The 13,735-nt window shown below is 44.6% G+C and overlaps 1 protein-coding gene across 6 annotated transcripts in view; it reads right to left on the bottom strand.

Moving 5' to 3' along the window:
• Positions 1–8,175: 8,175 nt before the first annotated feature.
• Positions 8,176–13,735, bottom strand: part of KCNS3 (potassium voltage-gated channel modifier subfamily S member 3) — a 38,333-nt gene continuing 32,773 nt past the window's right edge. For 4 of the 6 annotated variants that reach the window (XM_027623070.1, XM_027623066.1, XM_027623069.1 and 1 more), the window contains one exon: positions 8,176–10,181. In XM_027623070.1, coding sequence (XP_027478871.1) covers positions 8,647–10,122 — 1,476 coding nt within the window. In that variant the 5' untranslated portion in view covers positions 10,123–10,181 and the 3' untranslated portion in view covers positions 8,176–8,646. The remainder of the gene's footprint in view (positions 10,182–13,735) is intronic. The other 2 variants (XM_027623071.1, XM_027623072.1) reach the window with 2 other exon arrangements.

Raw genomic sequence — 13,735 nt, 5'->3', positions numbered from 1 at the left:
AACTACACAAGTCCACCAAGTCCCTTATAGACAAGCATCAAAAGCCACAGGGCCAGCTGATCAGAAGAGAGGGCAGTTCCACTGGAGGAACCTGGAATGCACAAGAGAAAGTGGTCCCTTTAAAGTCCTGTTATACATCATGCAATATCTTAGGTTTGACATGGGCTTCCGGAGCTGGTTGACAACTCTTGCTCTGAAATATGGAATGAAGTTTGATCAGGCCTACATTGGTCATCTGAAGTCATGGACTCCAACAGCCTGAAATATCCAGATGTCTCCCTGCATGGCTTACAGCAGGTTGGGCTGAACCAGTTGGTTGGAGTTTGGACTTGCTCTAGGAGGCTGGCTTGGATAGACATTAAAAATGGTCTGAAATGAGAAGACACATAGACTGAGGGTATGAGGGCAAACAGGAGTGAACAACAAAAAAAATCATTTGCCAAGACCCCAAGGGCAGATGGCGAACAAAAGTGAAAGCTGAGAATCAGGAGCCAGATCATACCCAGATCCATTGGAAACTGGAAGGGAGCAGTAAAGAAGGTCTGGGTCCCTGCCTGGCTGCCAATGCCACGGAGGACTGGTGGCTCACTTCCATGGGCTGGCGAGGCCGTCAGTCTAGCCAAGAAGCAAAGGGTATAGCAAACATGCACCATTCTTGCCACCATCTCTAACAAAGCCTACCTACCCCCTCGAGAGCCTAGAAAGGATTCAAAAGGCTGACCTACATAGAACCCCCTACAGCTGGGGTGAGACGTGTCTGAGATGGCTCTGAACGCTTTCTCTTGCTAGGCCACGGAAGACATGAAAGTGAGAACTGACATCCCACGGCTCATCTTCCCTGTGACACCATGGACTGGATATCATGACTATGCCCTCACTTCTGGAATCTGCTGGGGTTGGCCCAGGGAAGGATGAGCCAAGCGTCTGACCCAGAGCCTTGCCCTCTCTTCAGAGCGTGATTAGAAGCACACGTGCTGGAGTCATCACCATCTATGGAGAGAATCCCTTGCAGCAACAGATTTGCTGACAAAATTTCTGAATCTCTCATTAGCTGTCCAGAACCGACGTGGCTATTTCTCGCCAGCACACAGGGATGAATGCACGTGCGGTGCATGCTGACTAACATCTTTTACAGTTTATAAATACCCTAGCACGTGCTCCCTACTCCAATGGGAATATATCCGGTTTGCCTGCTGCAGACAAGGCACAATTTCATCTGATAATTGCTACTGGAAAAGGAGCTCTGTGTGTGCTTCGTACATCTGGCCTTACAGCGCCATGGAACTTTTCCATAAAATGTATATTCACGTTGGTACTTGGCAGGATTCATTTAGAAAGAAAGCTGTGTTCAAATAAAGCTACACAGCGCTTCAGGAACCAAATGTTCTGTTCATTGATTTTTTTTTTTTTTAATTATGCAGTAAAATTCATCGTAGAACACAAGGATAGCTGCTTCTTCTCTTTGTCTTTCCTCTCAAGGAAAGAGGGCCTCATGATAACTCCTTACTATGAAGTGTTTATAAAACATATGTGAAGCATTTTTACATCCTTACAACTGTGACCTTGTTGTCCCTTTTCCATACATGGAGACTTAGAAAAGTCAGATGACTTCCCCAAGCCCGTGCAGAGAGCCATAAACAGATCTGGAATGCAAATGAAGGTATTCTGACTCCAGGTCCTGGGCTCTTTCCCGTCTTCAAACTCATTATGTCTCAGCCACATTGTCTATCTTCTGGAAACCCTGACAATCCACTTAAAAGTTGCTCCAACACTAAATGTGATTCTTCTATTTTGGATTTATAGTTCTTAATTTTAAATTAGCTTCATGTCTTGTCACACAACACTACTTCCTAAATTACTTTTCTCCTGACACCTGTAAATATCTTGACAGTTGCCAAATTCTAATTTCATGAATGTACTATAATCAGACAGAGAAATACCTGGTCCTACATGGGTGCAACCTGAGATAAGCCAAAAGGAGTCTTGCATTATAATGATATATAGAAGACCATTAGGGACTCCATGCTGTATGCCAGATAGTGTACCAGACACTTTATACAGAGAGCCTATATATATATATATAGAGAGAGAGCCTATATATATTATATATAAGATATATATAAGGTATATATGAAATATATATATATATATTTTTTTAAGTAGGTTCCATGCCCAGCATGGTGCCCAATGAGGGGCTTAAACTCAGGACCCTGAGATTATGACCTGAGGTAAGATCAAGCTTAACCAACTGAGCCACCCAGGCTCCCCTAGAGAGACCCAATTTAATCCTTATACTATCCCTGTGAGAAGGTCTGTATCAACCCCAAATACAGATGAGAAGACTGAGGGTCAGAGAGATTCAAGAGCTTGTCTATGACCACAGACAAAGCTAGGATTAGAACTCAAGTTTGTCTGACGCCAAAGCCCATGCTCTTATCCATTCTTCCTTTGTCCCAACCAACACGATGCATTTGTATTAGCACACCATTAAAATTAAGGCCTCTTAGTAGCTGTGTGTGGAGGAAGATGAATATGGACCCCCAAAGAGATTAGGTCCTAAACTCTGGAACCTGTGAATGGCAAAAGGGACTTTGTAGATTTGATAAAATTGGGGATCTTGACATGGGGAGATGACCCTGGATCCTAAATGCAATCACAAGTGCCTTAAAGGGAGGCAGAGAGAAGTGTGACACAGAAGAGAAGAAGGTGATGTGACCACGGGGGCAGACAGGAATGATGTAGGCAGCTGTGAGAGGCTCGACGAAGCATGGGACAGACTCCAGCCCCAGAGCCTTTGGAAGGAAAGAGCCCTGACAGCACCTCATTTTAGCCCCTGAGACTCAGTTAGAGCTCTGGCCTCCAGAACTGTGAGGCAATAAATTTCTGTTTTTTTAAGCCACCAAGCCTGTGATAATATCACAGCATCTGTAGGAAACTAATACTCAAGGAAGTTATTTAAACCTTCTGCTAAAACACCTACTTCATCTGGATGTTGGTCAAATTGGGTAACACCTAATAAATATTTTCCTTACTTTCCTGGGGGTAAAGAAAAGTGAATAAAGGTTTCAAAATTGGGATTCTTTAGAGCAGGAAAAGAGAGTTCAGAATGGAAACTGATTGGCTTGAAGAACACAGATATTCTTTGTTCAAGGGGCAGTTAGCAGTTGGTTCCACCTTCCGTGAGTGTAACACAAGGACAAACGAACTTTCAAGCACTGTTGGCAGCACTTAGGTTAAATGTAAGCTGTAAGGTGTGTTCTCTCAGCATCCAGAGATCTTTAAAAACTGAAGGAAGGGATGCCTGGGTGACTCGGTTGGTTAAGAGTCTGACTCTTGGTTTCGGCTCAGGTTGTGATCTCAGGGTCCTGAGATCGAGCCCCACATCCGGCTCTGCCCTCACTATGGGGGCTGCTTGAGATTCTCTCTCCCCCTCTCCCTCTCCCTTTGCTCCTCTCCCTGTTCGCATGCTTTCTCTCTCTCTCAATCAAATAAATAAACAAACAAACAAATAAATAAGTAAATAAATAAATAAACAAAATCTTTAAAAACCGAGGAAAGAGTAATCTGCCTCAGATAATTCAAGGGTCTCAGCAGAAATCATTTCACTTACTTCTTGAGCTCCCACTTTCCTGTGATGCTTTAACACATAATTTGTAGAATTCTTTTACCTGAACCAGGTGTTCACAAATGCCAAGTAAGTGGAGAGTAGAAATTATGCAATACCTTCAAAGACCGGATATTTGATACTACTAAGAAATTATTAAGCTGGGGGCACCTGGCTGGCTCAGTCTGTAGAGTATGCGACTCTTGATCTCGAGGTTGTGAGTTCGAGCTCCCATGTTAGGCCTAGGGCTTACTTTAAAAAAAAAAAAAAAAAACTTAAAAGAAATTGTTAATTTTTAGTTTATTGGCATTGCCTTTGTACTTAGAAAAAGATTATTTTTTTAATATACTTACTGCAATACTTATGGATTAGAGGATATGACTGACATTTGTTTTAAAACAAACTGGAGAGGAGAGGAAGTGAGTTGAGGAAGAGAGGAAATGAGTTTCTAATGAGTTGATAATGTTGAAGCCAGGAGGTAGTCACACGTAGTTACATGATGCTATGCTTGCAACTTTTTATACATGCTTGAAATTTTCCATAATAAAATGTAGGTAGGGAAGAAGGCAGGGAGGAAGGGCAGAATGCACTGTGGTGTGCTTCAGTCTGGATTTGGTCTCTATGGATGCCTCTAGCTGTATGGCCTTGGCTCAGTCACTCCTCTTCCTCATGACCTCCCAGGTTCCTCTGAGCTGTTGCATTCATGGCTTTAAGCAAGTGCTTAGCTATCCTGTGTACCTACTTTTGCTCAGCTCACCCCTCCTCTGTCCTGTGTTCCTAAATGCTTTGGCATTCTTCCTGAGAAGGACAAATGAGCAGATGCCAAAAATGACCAAAGGTTAAGCCACCGAGTGATTTTCAAGCAAATCAATTTTATGGATCTATTGATGTTCAAGAAAACTTTTACCCCCAGGGACGCCTGGGTGGCTCAGTCGTTAAGCGTCTGCCTTCGGCTCAGGTCATGACCCCAGGGTCCTGGGATCGAGCCCCACATCGGGCTCCCTGCTCCGTGGGAAGTCTGCTTCTCCCTCTCCCACTCCCCCTGCTTGTGTTCCCTCTCTCACTGTGTCTCTCTCTGTCATATAAATAAATAAAAAATCTTAAAAAAAAAAAAAAGAAAACTTTTACCCCCATCACTCTCCAGCAGTTCTAGGGGCTTTGCTCCTCCTCATCAGACAAAGGGAAAGAAATGACTCTGCCAATGTTTTTAATAACCTAAATTTTAAGGCAAGCTAATTAATTCCCCGTGTCCTCAACAGCAATAAAACCTCATTGGTTAGCACTCTACTCTACAGAGAATAAGAAAACTTCATTGGCAGGTTAAAATCTGTTTTTTTTTTTTTTTTTTTGGCTATGCGAATTTATAATGGAAACAAAGTTAGAAGGGAACTAACCAATTTGCAGAAAGAAAGTGAATTACATAAATGTCCCAGATAGAAAGGATTCTGGTGATTATTCTTAAATCCAGCCTAAGAAAAGGAGCTCAGAGAAGGGCTGCCTGGCCTCCTAAATGCACAGCTAGTTAGCTCTGGTGCTGATACCCAATCCCCAGTCTCCCTGATGCCCACTTCTTCCTCAAAGTACACATACAGATAGGACCAGTCACAAGTTTGCCTAAGAACTTGAGAAACACTTTTTTGCTAACATGAGGCAAACCCTTAATATTATACTGAATCATATTGAAGCTGCTATGATTCTAGACCAAAAAAAAAAAAAAATGATGGAATAATGACAATTTCATCTGGTGCAAATCATCCCTTTCCGACTGTTAGAAAAAGCTTTTCCAATAATATTAACCAACTCCATAAGATAGCACAGGGGTCTCAGAGCACAGAAACCCCAAGAAAATGACCCATCATGACCCTCTAGTTGGGGACAATACCAATTGCCCCCCAAATTCTAAGTTAAATATAAAATCAACACATGGGGATGAGCTCAGGCATATAAAAAGCAACTGTGACTAATATGGGCATAGCTAAACCTCCACAGGGGAAAAAAATGGGATAATTACATCTAAAGATGGAAGATCCTTTAACTAAAGAAGGGTGGTGGTTGGAGGAAAGGAGAAAGAGAAGCCCCAAAGGCAGAGATTAGCAGTGTCTGCGGCTGGCACCCATCCAGTGGCAGTGAAGGTTTTCTCCCTAAAACTGAACCAAACTCACCAGGATCTCAGAACTAAAGTTCCCAAATAGCTCAGGTGCCACCTCCTCCAGGAAGCCCTCCTTCTCTCACACACACACACATGCATGTCAGCTGACTAATTTATCTCCTGTTAGCCTAAAGTCCCCCTGAAAGCAAAGACCATGTGTCAGTCTTTCATTCCCAGTGCCTTCCCTGAGCACACATCCCAGTAAGCACTGGGGAAATGGAGAGTAGAAACACAGGCAAGCTGAGACAATCTCCAGCAGAGGAGGACTGAGAGGGAGGAAATCACGCCTGGTGGGCTAGGCCCCTGGGTGAGTCACTGGCCTTCCAAACCATCGTAGAACTGTGCTGAGGACACTAACATAAATCCAAGGACATGGAAGAAGAGGTCACAGGCTAGGGACAAGGAATCTGAAAGAATTAAAAGACAGAACTCTCCCAAAGTGGCCTGATCCCACTCAAATGAACCCCAATTCCCCGGGACTGCTCACACAGCAATAGGCAAGGCCAGAGGTAGTTCAGGTTGGCTGGCTTTCTCCTCGGCCCCTCATTCCCCCCTCCTCCGCCAGGCCCCCTGTGCCACGGGCCTTTAGCCGCTGACTCAACCCCCAGGCAACAAGACACCCACCATCTTACCACGCGGGATGAACAACAGGTGACCTGTGTGGCTAGAGGCAGAAACACAACTGCTGTTCTGCTCCAACCATAAAAGCTCAGATGAAAGGATGTAGGACTCTAGCTCTCCTTCAGTACCCACCAGCTGAGAGACACTCCTGAACTCCTGTACAACTCCTGCACAACCGCGCCTGCCACTCAGGCTCAAGGAAGCACCCTCACTCACAGTCTGCTCCAGCTTCGAGGGCGTTCTAGAAAACCCGGTTTGTAAACAAACGTGCCTGCTTTGCGGGTCAGGGAAGGACAGGTACACACACACAGCATTCAACTCACATACTGGAAAAATCAAAGTCCAACAGAATTTGTTGCTCTTTGTCTCTCCTGATGAACTCTGTCCTGGTGTGTCCTTAAATCTACTCCCCAATACAGCAGAGCGGGAGGCAGTGTGATGCCGTGTTCAAAGCACGGGTTCTGGAATCTCGATCCCGGGGTTCTCAGTCCAAGTCCGTTATTCACTGTGTGCACTGGCACTTTTCTTGCGAACCTCAGTTTCCTTGTCTTAAAGCGCAGACAGGAATAAGCCCTTGCTCACGGCGACGTTGTAAGCAATCGGTGAGATTATATAGGTCGTGCACTTACAGAGCAGCTGATTATTATCATTGCTGTTGCTTTTCTTACTGTTACCATTATCAATATCATTGCTGGTACTAATACTGTTACTGTTACCATTACTATAGAAGCAGCCTTCAGCTACTGCACTACTATCTGGGAAATCTTTAATAAAAACCGGATCCCAAACTCTATCGCTATGCTTCAAAACTGTACTTATGCCACCATCAAAAAGGCATTTGGGGGAAAAGAAAGCTTTTTGAAATGGGCAGGGGATGACACACATGCATGAATAAACCTCCAGATTTAAAAGTGACTATAAACGCAGTTCACAGTTATATCCGTCTCAGAAGGCACGGAAATGTTGAGAGATGAATCAGAGTTCTCTTCATCAGATAACCTACAGGCGATGTCCTTCTTTCAATGAAATGCATCTGCAAACATAGGAAGTTGTATAATAAATCCATGCGGCTTTTCCATTCAAAAAGATCTCAGGGAAAGAACTCAGTCTGACAGCAGGAGTCACCATACGTCACCATACGTCTCCAAGATTAAGACTTTAGCTAAATTCTCTCCACCTGGGCTGGAACTGCTCTGTCACTGCTCTGGAAATGAGTATGTATGTCTTCCTTCATTGTGCGGGGCCTTTATAGAAGAGGCAGACGTTACTGTCTCGAAGGCAACTTTAAAATGGCTGCTCGTTTTACAGTAGCTGGCATCGCTTTTTCCAGTGATTAAAGTTCCCACGCCTCCGGCCATAATGAATCACATCTGTGTGTTTGTACAACATTTCTCCTTTCTTCCACTCACGGAATGTGTCTCTGCCTGTGAATGTGGGGCTTTACTGTGCTCTGCATAATTTTCAGGTGATGAGGTTTTATCTCAGCAGGAGAAATTATAAAATACAAAATACAGACTGGAAGGATATCTGTAAGGGCACATACTTCGTGCGTATATGCTAACTTGAGTATGTCCTGAAAATGCACACGTTTAATCAGTTGACCCTGGACATGATCCTTCTCCCTGTCAACTACCACCAGTTTCCTGAACAAAAGGACTAGACTGTTGTTGATGTTTACCCAAAATTCAGAAACGAACAGCAAGGATTCTTGATACTCCAAAAAGAGCATTTCCCTTCCAAACCGATTTTGAACATACTGACATGGACTTACTCGACATAAAAACATACAACCAAGACATTCTCCATACTGAATTAGGCAAGTTTATTAGGCTCCTAATTTCCATGTCTAGAACACAAACATGGATTCACATGCATTGTCTCATTTTGTGGATCTTACATGCATGTAGTCTTCAGTCAGCTGGGCCTCTGATTCTACTTGTCAGTAATTTACAGTTAGCTCAATGTGAGTAGATGACAAACACAGAATGATACATAAGCCGTAGCGATAAATCCCACCCGATACCATTTACCTTTTTTCCAAAATCATATCACAACTCTCTCTTGTAAAAAATAAATTTCAGAACAAGGCATTTAATTCACTTCACTGAGAAAAATAAAGAAGATTCTATCATTTTGGAGCAATGAATGTCCAACTATGGCTGAAAGGTACACCCTGAGAATTAAATGATTTTAACGAACCCATTGAGGTTTATAAAGCTGTGTTAACCTAACATCAGGAAGGGACACAAGATACAGGCACAAATGTCCCTGCTCATTTTGCTGTGCAATTCTCCAAGGATGCGGTGTTATAAACATCCTCGTTGTCTTCGATGCTTGAAGCATCTGTGGAATCGGGATCGCTCACCACAATTCCCACAGAAGATAGACTGGTAATGAAGGCGTGCATCCGCTGTGCATAAATATCCCTAATGTTAAAGTAAGGGAGCTCATGACACTTCTCTGGTGGGTCCTCGCTGCACTGGTCCACGTCAATGTCCTTCTGCTTCTGGTAGTACTTGGAAAACTTGTTGAAGATAATGGTGATAGGAAGGGCCACCACCAAGATCCCACAGACGATGCACGTGCTGGCGATAAGCTTCCCGGCCAAGGTGACTGGGTGGGTGTCTCCGTAGCCCACAGTAGTCATGCTGATGGTGGCCCACCACCAGCACATGGGGATGCTGGTGAGGCTGGACGTGTGCTCGTCTTTCTCCACAGAGTAGATAAGCACGGAAAAGATGGAAATGCCCACAGAGAGAAAGAGAAGAAGCAGCCCAACCTCATGGTAGCTGTGTCTCAGTGTGGCACCTAGAGACCGAAGTCCTACTGAGTGCCGGGCAAGCTTGAGAATTCGGAAAATCCTCATAAGCCTGAGGATCTGGACCACCTTGCCCATGTTCTCAATGTCCTCACTCTCTTCCTCCTTGGTGTCCACAGCCAAGGTGGCATAGAAGGGGATAATGGAGACGAAGTCAATTATGTTCAGAGGGTTCTTCCAGAATTTCTTTTGACAGGGAGCAGCCACCAGCCGGATGGCCAGCTCGCCAGTGAACCACACGATGCACGCGATCTCCACACCTTCCAGCACAGGGTCATCCACCTCCCCATCCTCGTTCTGGAACTCCGACATGCTATGGACACACATAGCCACAATGGAGGCCAGCACCACGCTCAAGGAGGAGATGGCAATGAGCTTGGCAGACAGGCAGTAGGCCGGGTTTTCCATTAGAATCCAGATCTTCTTCCGGAGCTGACCAAACCGCATCTTGTCAAACTTCTCCAGCTCCTTCTCAAACAGAGACGACTCCTCAAAGGAGGAGTCGGTACTCACGTCGTTGCTCTTCTGGTCCCAGTCCTTCTCATGGTTTTCCTCCTTGAGCTCCTGGTAGCGGTTACTGCAGCAGGAATCAAGGAAGAGCTCGTTGATGCCCCAGTACTCGATCTCCTGGCAGAATGAGAACACGCACAGCTCCTCCATGACGTGCAGCTTCCCTGTGTAATAAAAATTCAAAACATATCTGAACAAGGATGGGTTCCGATCAAAATAATACTCCTTATCGGCCACGCTATAGTCATCACACAGCTCTAGAATGGCCTCTTCCGAGTGACAGGTGAGTAGCTTTCCAAGTCTGGTATGAGGAAACCGCAGGAGGGTGCTTTGGTCGACGGACTGCTTAAAGCCCCCCACGTTCAAGTTGACAAGTTCCTCGTCTGGTCCAGGGCGATGGAAAAACTCACCAAACACCATGGTGGACACAGGAGGCCGGGAGCTGGATGGGAAGGGAGATGAGGAAGTTCACGCTGCACCTGGAAGGAGCACAAGATGGCATTAGCCCTGTCCCGTCGTGCCTTGCCAAGCTTATTTTTAATCTGCCCTTTCCAGGATGATGGGCTACATGAAGAGCAAAGCAGGAAATGGAATTAAAAGGAATATACAGCATTACGCATTTGAACTGGAAGAAAACACAAAACAGGTTGTTTGGCAAAAGCGGGGGTTGATAGATCCATTTTTTAGGAAAAAGAAGACTGCCATATCCCTTTCATGAACCTTAATTCCCATTTCTTTATTTTCTAAGCATACAAAAGTTACCTCCCACCCCGCCTCCCCAAAGAAACAATGCATGGATCACTTACACAATAGAAGCCTCTCCAGTCCAGTCTCAACCACAAGGCTCCCGCACATGGGAATGCTCGGTTCAGACGTGATAGGCTGGTTGCTGCCTGGCTTGTAGCTCACCTCTCCCTGTGCCCAGGGCTCACTCATGCACCCTCACAAACAGCCCTCGCTTCTGCTCTGACCCTCGCCCCCCACCCACACATGACCAGGGGCTCGGCTCAGCTCTTACAAAAGATGTAGCTTTCCCCTCGTGCTCCCATGTTTCACTCTTTTAAGAGAAAGCCCTACCCCTAGTCTGGATGTGGACAATCAAGAGGATATAATTATCTCCCTGTCCTTAAGTACCCTACATCTTAAAGATATAGTTACACTTAATGGGATGTTGTTTCACCTTCATCCCCAGGGAAGAAAGTGACTTGGGAAAACCTCTGTAAGTTAATTGCACCATCAGTTTCCTGACACAAACGTGCTTCTCTTCCACCTGCTCCTTCTCCTCACAGACTGTCCCCCACACACTCCCAGTTGCTCCACAGATACCAAGTCTATATTGGTCCAGCACATGCTTCCTGTTTCTGGATGTGACACTAACTAGGATGCACCGGATCTATTTCTCAGAGAGAAAGTAATAGATTTTGACCATCACCCAATACAATGGTGCTCCCTCAGAGTAAATGGTGCAGAGAAAAGAAAGGTAGGAGATTGTCAAATACTAAGTTCCCACAGGATACTATTAGATGCTTTGTAGACATGATGTCATTTATTCCTTCCAATTCCTTCCACTTTACAGAAGGTGTACAGAAAAATGGATACCCAGAGAGGTTGAATCAAAGATCACAGGATAGGTAAATGGTAGAGCCAAGATTTAAACCTGGGTTGGATTAGCCGTGATACTTCCACTACATACACCTTCTCCTTGACTTTCTCCCTTATTATAACCCAGTAATCCAATGTGGGAAGTGCTATAGCAGAAACGAGTCAAACATCTTTGGCATTATTGAAAAGAGCAATGACCCCTTGTCACTGGTTCTATCTGACTCATATGTTAAATGTTTAAGCAGAGTTGACCAAACAAGGGGAAAGACCATTCCCAACAGTGGGCATCAGAGGGTAGGCAGAAGCCAGATTGGGAAGAATCTTGTATAGCAGCCTACAGAGTCTGGACTTTACCTGTAGGCAAGACCACTAAATGGTCTTAATCAGTGACTGGGGACACAGTTGTCTTTGCGTCTGTGATCTAGAAAGACCCCGCTGACAGCAGGGTGGGAGTTTGCTGGGGGGCGAAGGCCAGGGTCAAGGAGACAGGGCTGCAAAAGAACAGGTGAGAGGAAGGGAGAGGCCCCCAACTCATACAGCAGTGGTGTGGGTGAAAAGTAAGGGACAGAAATCAAGTGAAAAGAGGATGTGTTTTCTACTCTGCATAAGTGGCTGATAATGGGGACACCGTTAGAGGAGGCAAAAAGGTCAGGAAGGGACTTTTTTGCTCCTTATGCTTCTGAAAAGCCAAGGCTGTCCATGAGACAAGAGATTCCTCCCCTGCGGAAGGTACCAGAGGACACAGCCTCCAAGTCCAGCCCCCTGCCACCCACCCCAGGAGGAAGTCTCCAGTCATAAAGCAGGCATGGGCATTTGCTCTCGAGACACTAACTGAACGTGTTCCCATGAGTGTGTTCCCATGAAACCAGAGACCGTAGCATAGCTTGACATACCAGTTAACAGATATGCTGACCTCTTCAAAATACTTGTTTGTTTGTTTTTTTTTTCTGCCTCTGCTTTCTATTTTTAGCTAGATATCGTCTTTGTCGGGCCTAAATCAGAGCTCATGGCTTGGTCCAAATATTTATGGAACTTCAGATCTCTGAAAGCAGGCTTGTGCTCATGGCACGTATAACAGTAAAACGTCCCAAGGAGCTAGTTTTAGCTAATCTGGCATTAAGACATTAATGGACATTTTCTTCTGGTGGCTTATTTTTCATCTCCTTGGCTATTCTGGAAAGCCACAGTGAGAGAACACCAATGTCTGCCTTCATGACACACCTGCAGAAGCCGGTCTCATCATCAATGGGTGTGTAATCCATTTCCCGATCATTCTGCAGTCACTTTTCTAAAGAACACTGTTATCACCCTTAATGTCAGTCTTCCCACTCGGTCCTCCTTGCTTTTTAATCACTCCGTACAGTGAAGCCCATTATGAAGCCCATTCATGCCACAAAGTCTCATCATAAAAACAACACACATCATAAAATAAGGTGGGGCTCCTTGTTGTGGGGACTTCAGCAAAGAGCAAAAGGAAAGCATCTCTGGATCAAATCAAATGCTTGAGCTCCGAGTGCAAGCTGAGATCTTCCAAGGCTTGGTGGCCAGAGAAGGAGGTTTGGTTTCCTCGCCTGTGTCCGTCCCACAACAGCCAACAACGGGCAGGGAAGAAGGAGCTCCCACTTTTATCTTCTGTAGGAAGGTTCCCTAGCATGCAGACAGTCCCTTGCCAGTTATAAACATTCCTTCTGTCATTTGTCCCTCACTATCACCCTGGGATTTTGCCAATGAGGCAGGATCAGAGGAGATGAGTGGGCATCGCGCAGCTACTAAGGGTTAGAACAGAGGTGCAAGCTCTACCGATTCCAGAGCTTTCTACAGCACGCTGCCTCACACATCCAAAGTGATCTAAAGACAGGCAGATACTGAGCACCATTATTTCCAAGATGCTTATTCATTTACTCCTATCCAGAAAACATTTATGAGATCAAAGGTATAGTTATACATATTGATGTATATTTATGATTTATATGAATTACACATTTGTGATTCATTTATATATGTAAATATATGCATTTATTTATATGTGTAAACATATACACATTTACATGTGTATTTATAAATACATAAATAAACTTTAAATACATTAAAGCATCTTCTTTATGCACATTAATGTGATCTGTAATCCAAAAATTAGACTGCACTCTCTATTAATGAGTCTGTGGGGAAGCAGGGGCAAGGGGGAATGCAAAATGAAGAAGAACCCCTTTAGAGGGGAATTTCACAAGATGTAGCAAAACTGTATAGGCATTTACCCTTTGCCCCAGAAATCTCTCTTCTAGAAATCTCTTCCAAAGAGAGACAAAAATTGAAAACACTTGCATAACTGGAAACAATCCAAATAGGCATCCATAAAAGATTGGCCAGAAAAACTGTGGTCTATCTCTCTCTCTATGCAATGGAGTGATTTCTAGGATATGTTACTTAAGTA

This window comes from Zalophus californianus, chromosome 8 (genome assembly GCF_009762305.2).
Source record: "Zalophus californianus isolate mZalCal1 chromosome 8, mZalCal1.pri.v2, whole genome shotgun sequence".
In the NCBI taxonomy this organism is placed as follows: Eukaryota; Metazoa; Chordata; class Mammalia; order Carnivora; family Otariidae; genus Zalophus; species Zalophus californianus.
Note: the sequence above shows the minus strand (reverse complement) of the source record. Positions and strands in the feature narration are given on the sequence as shown.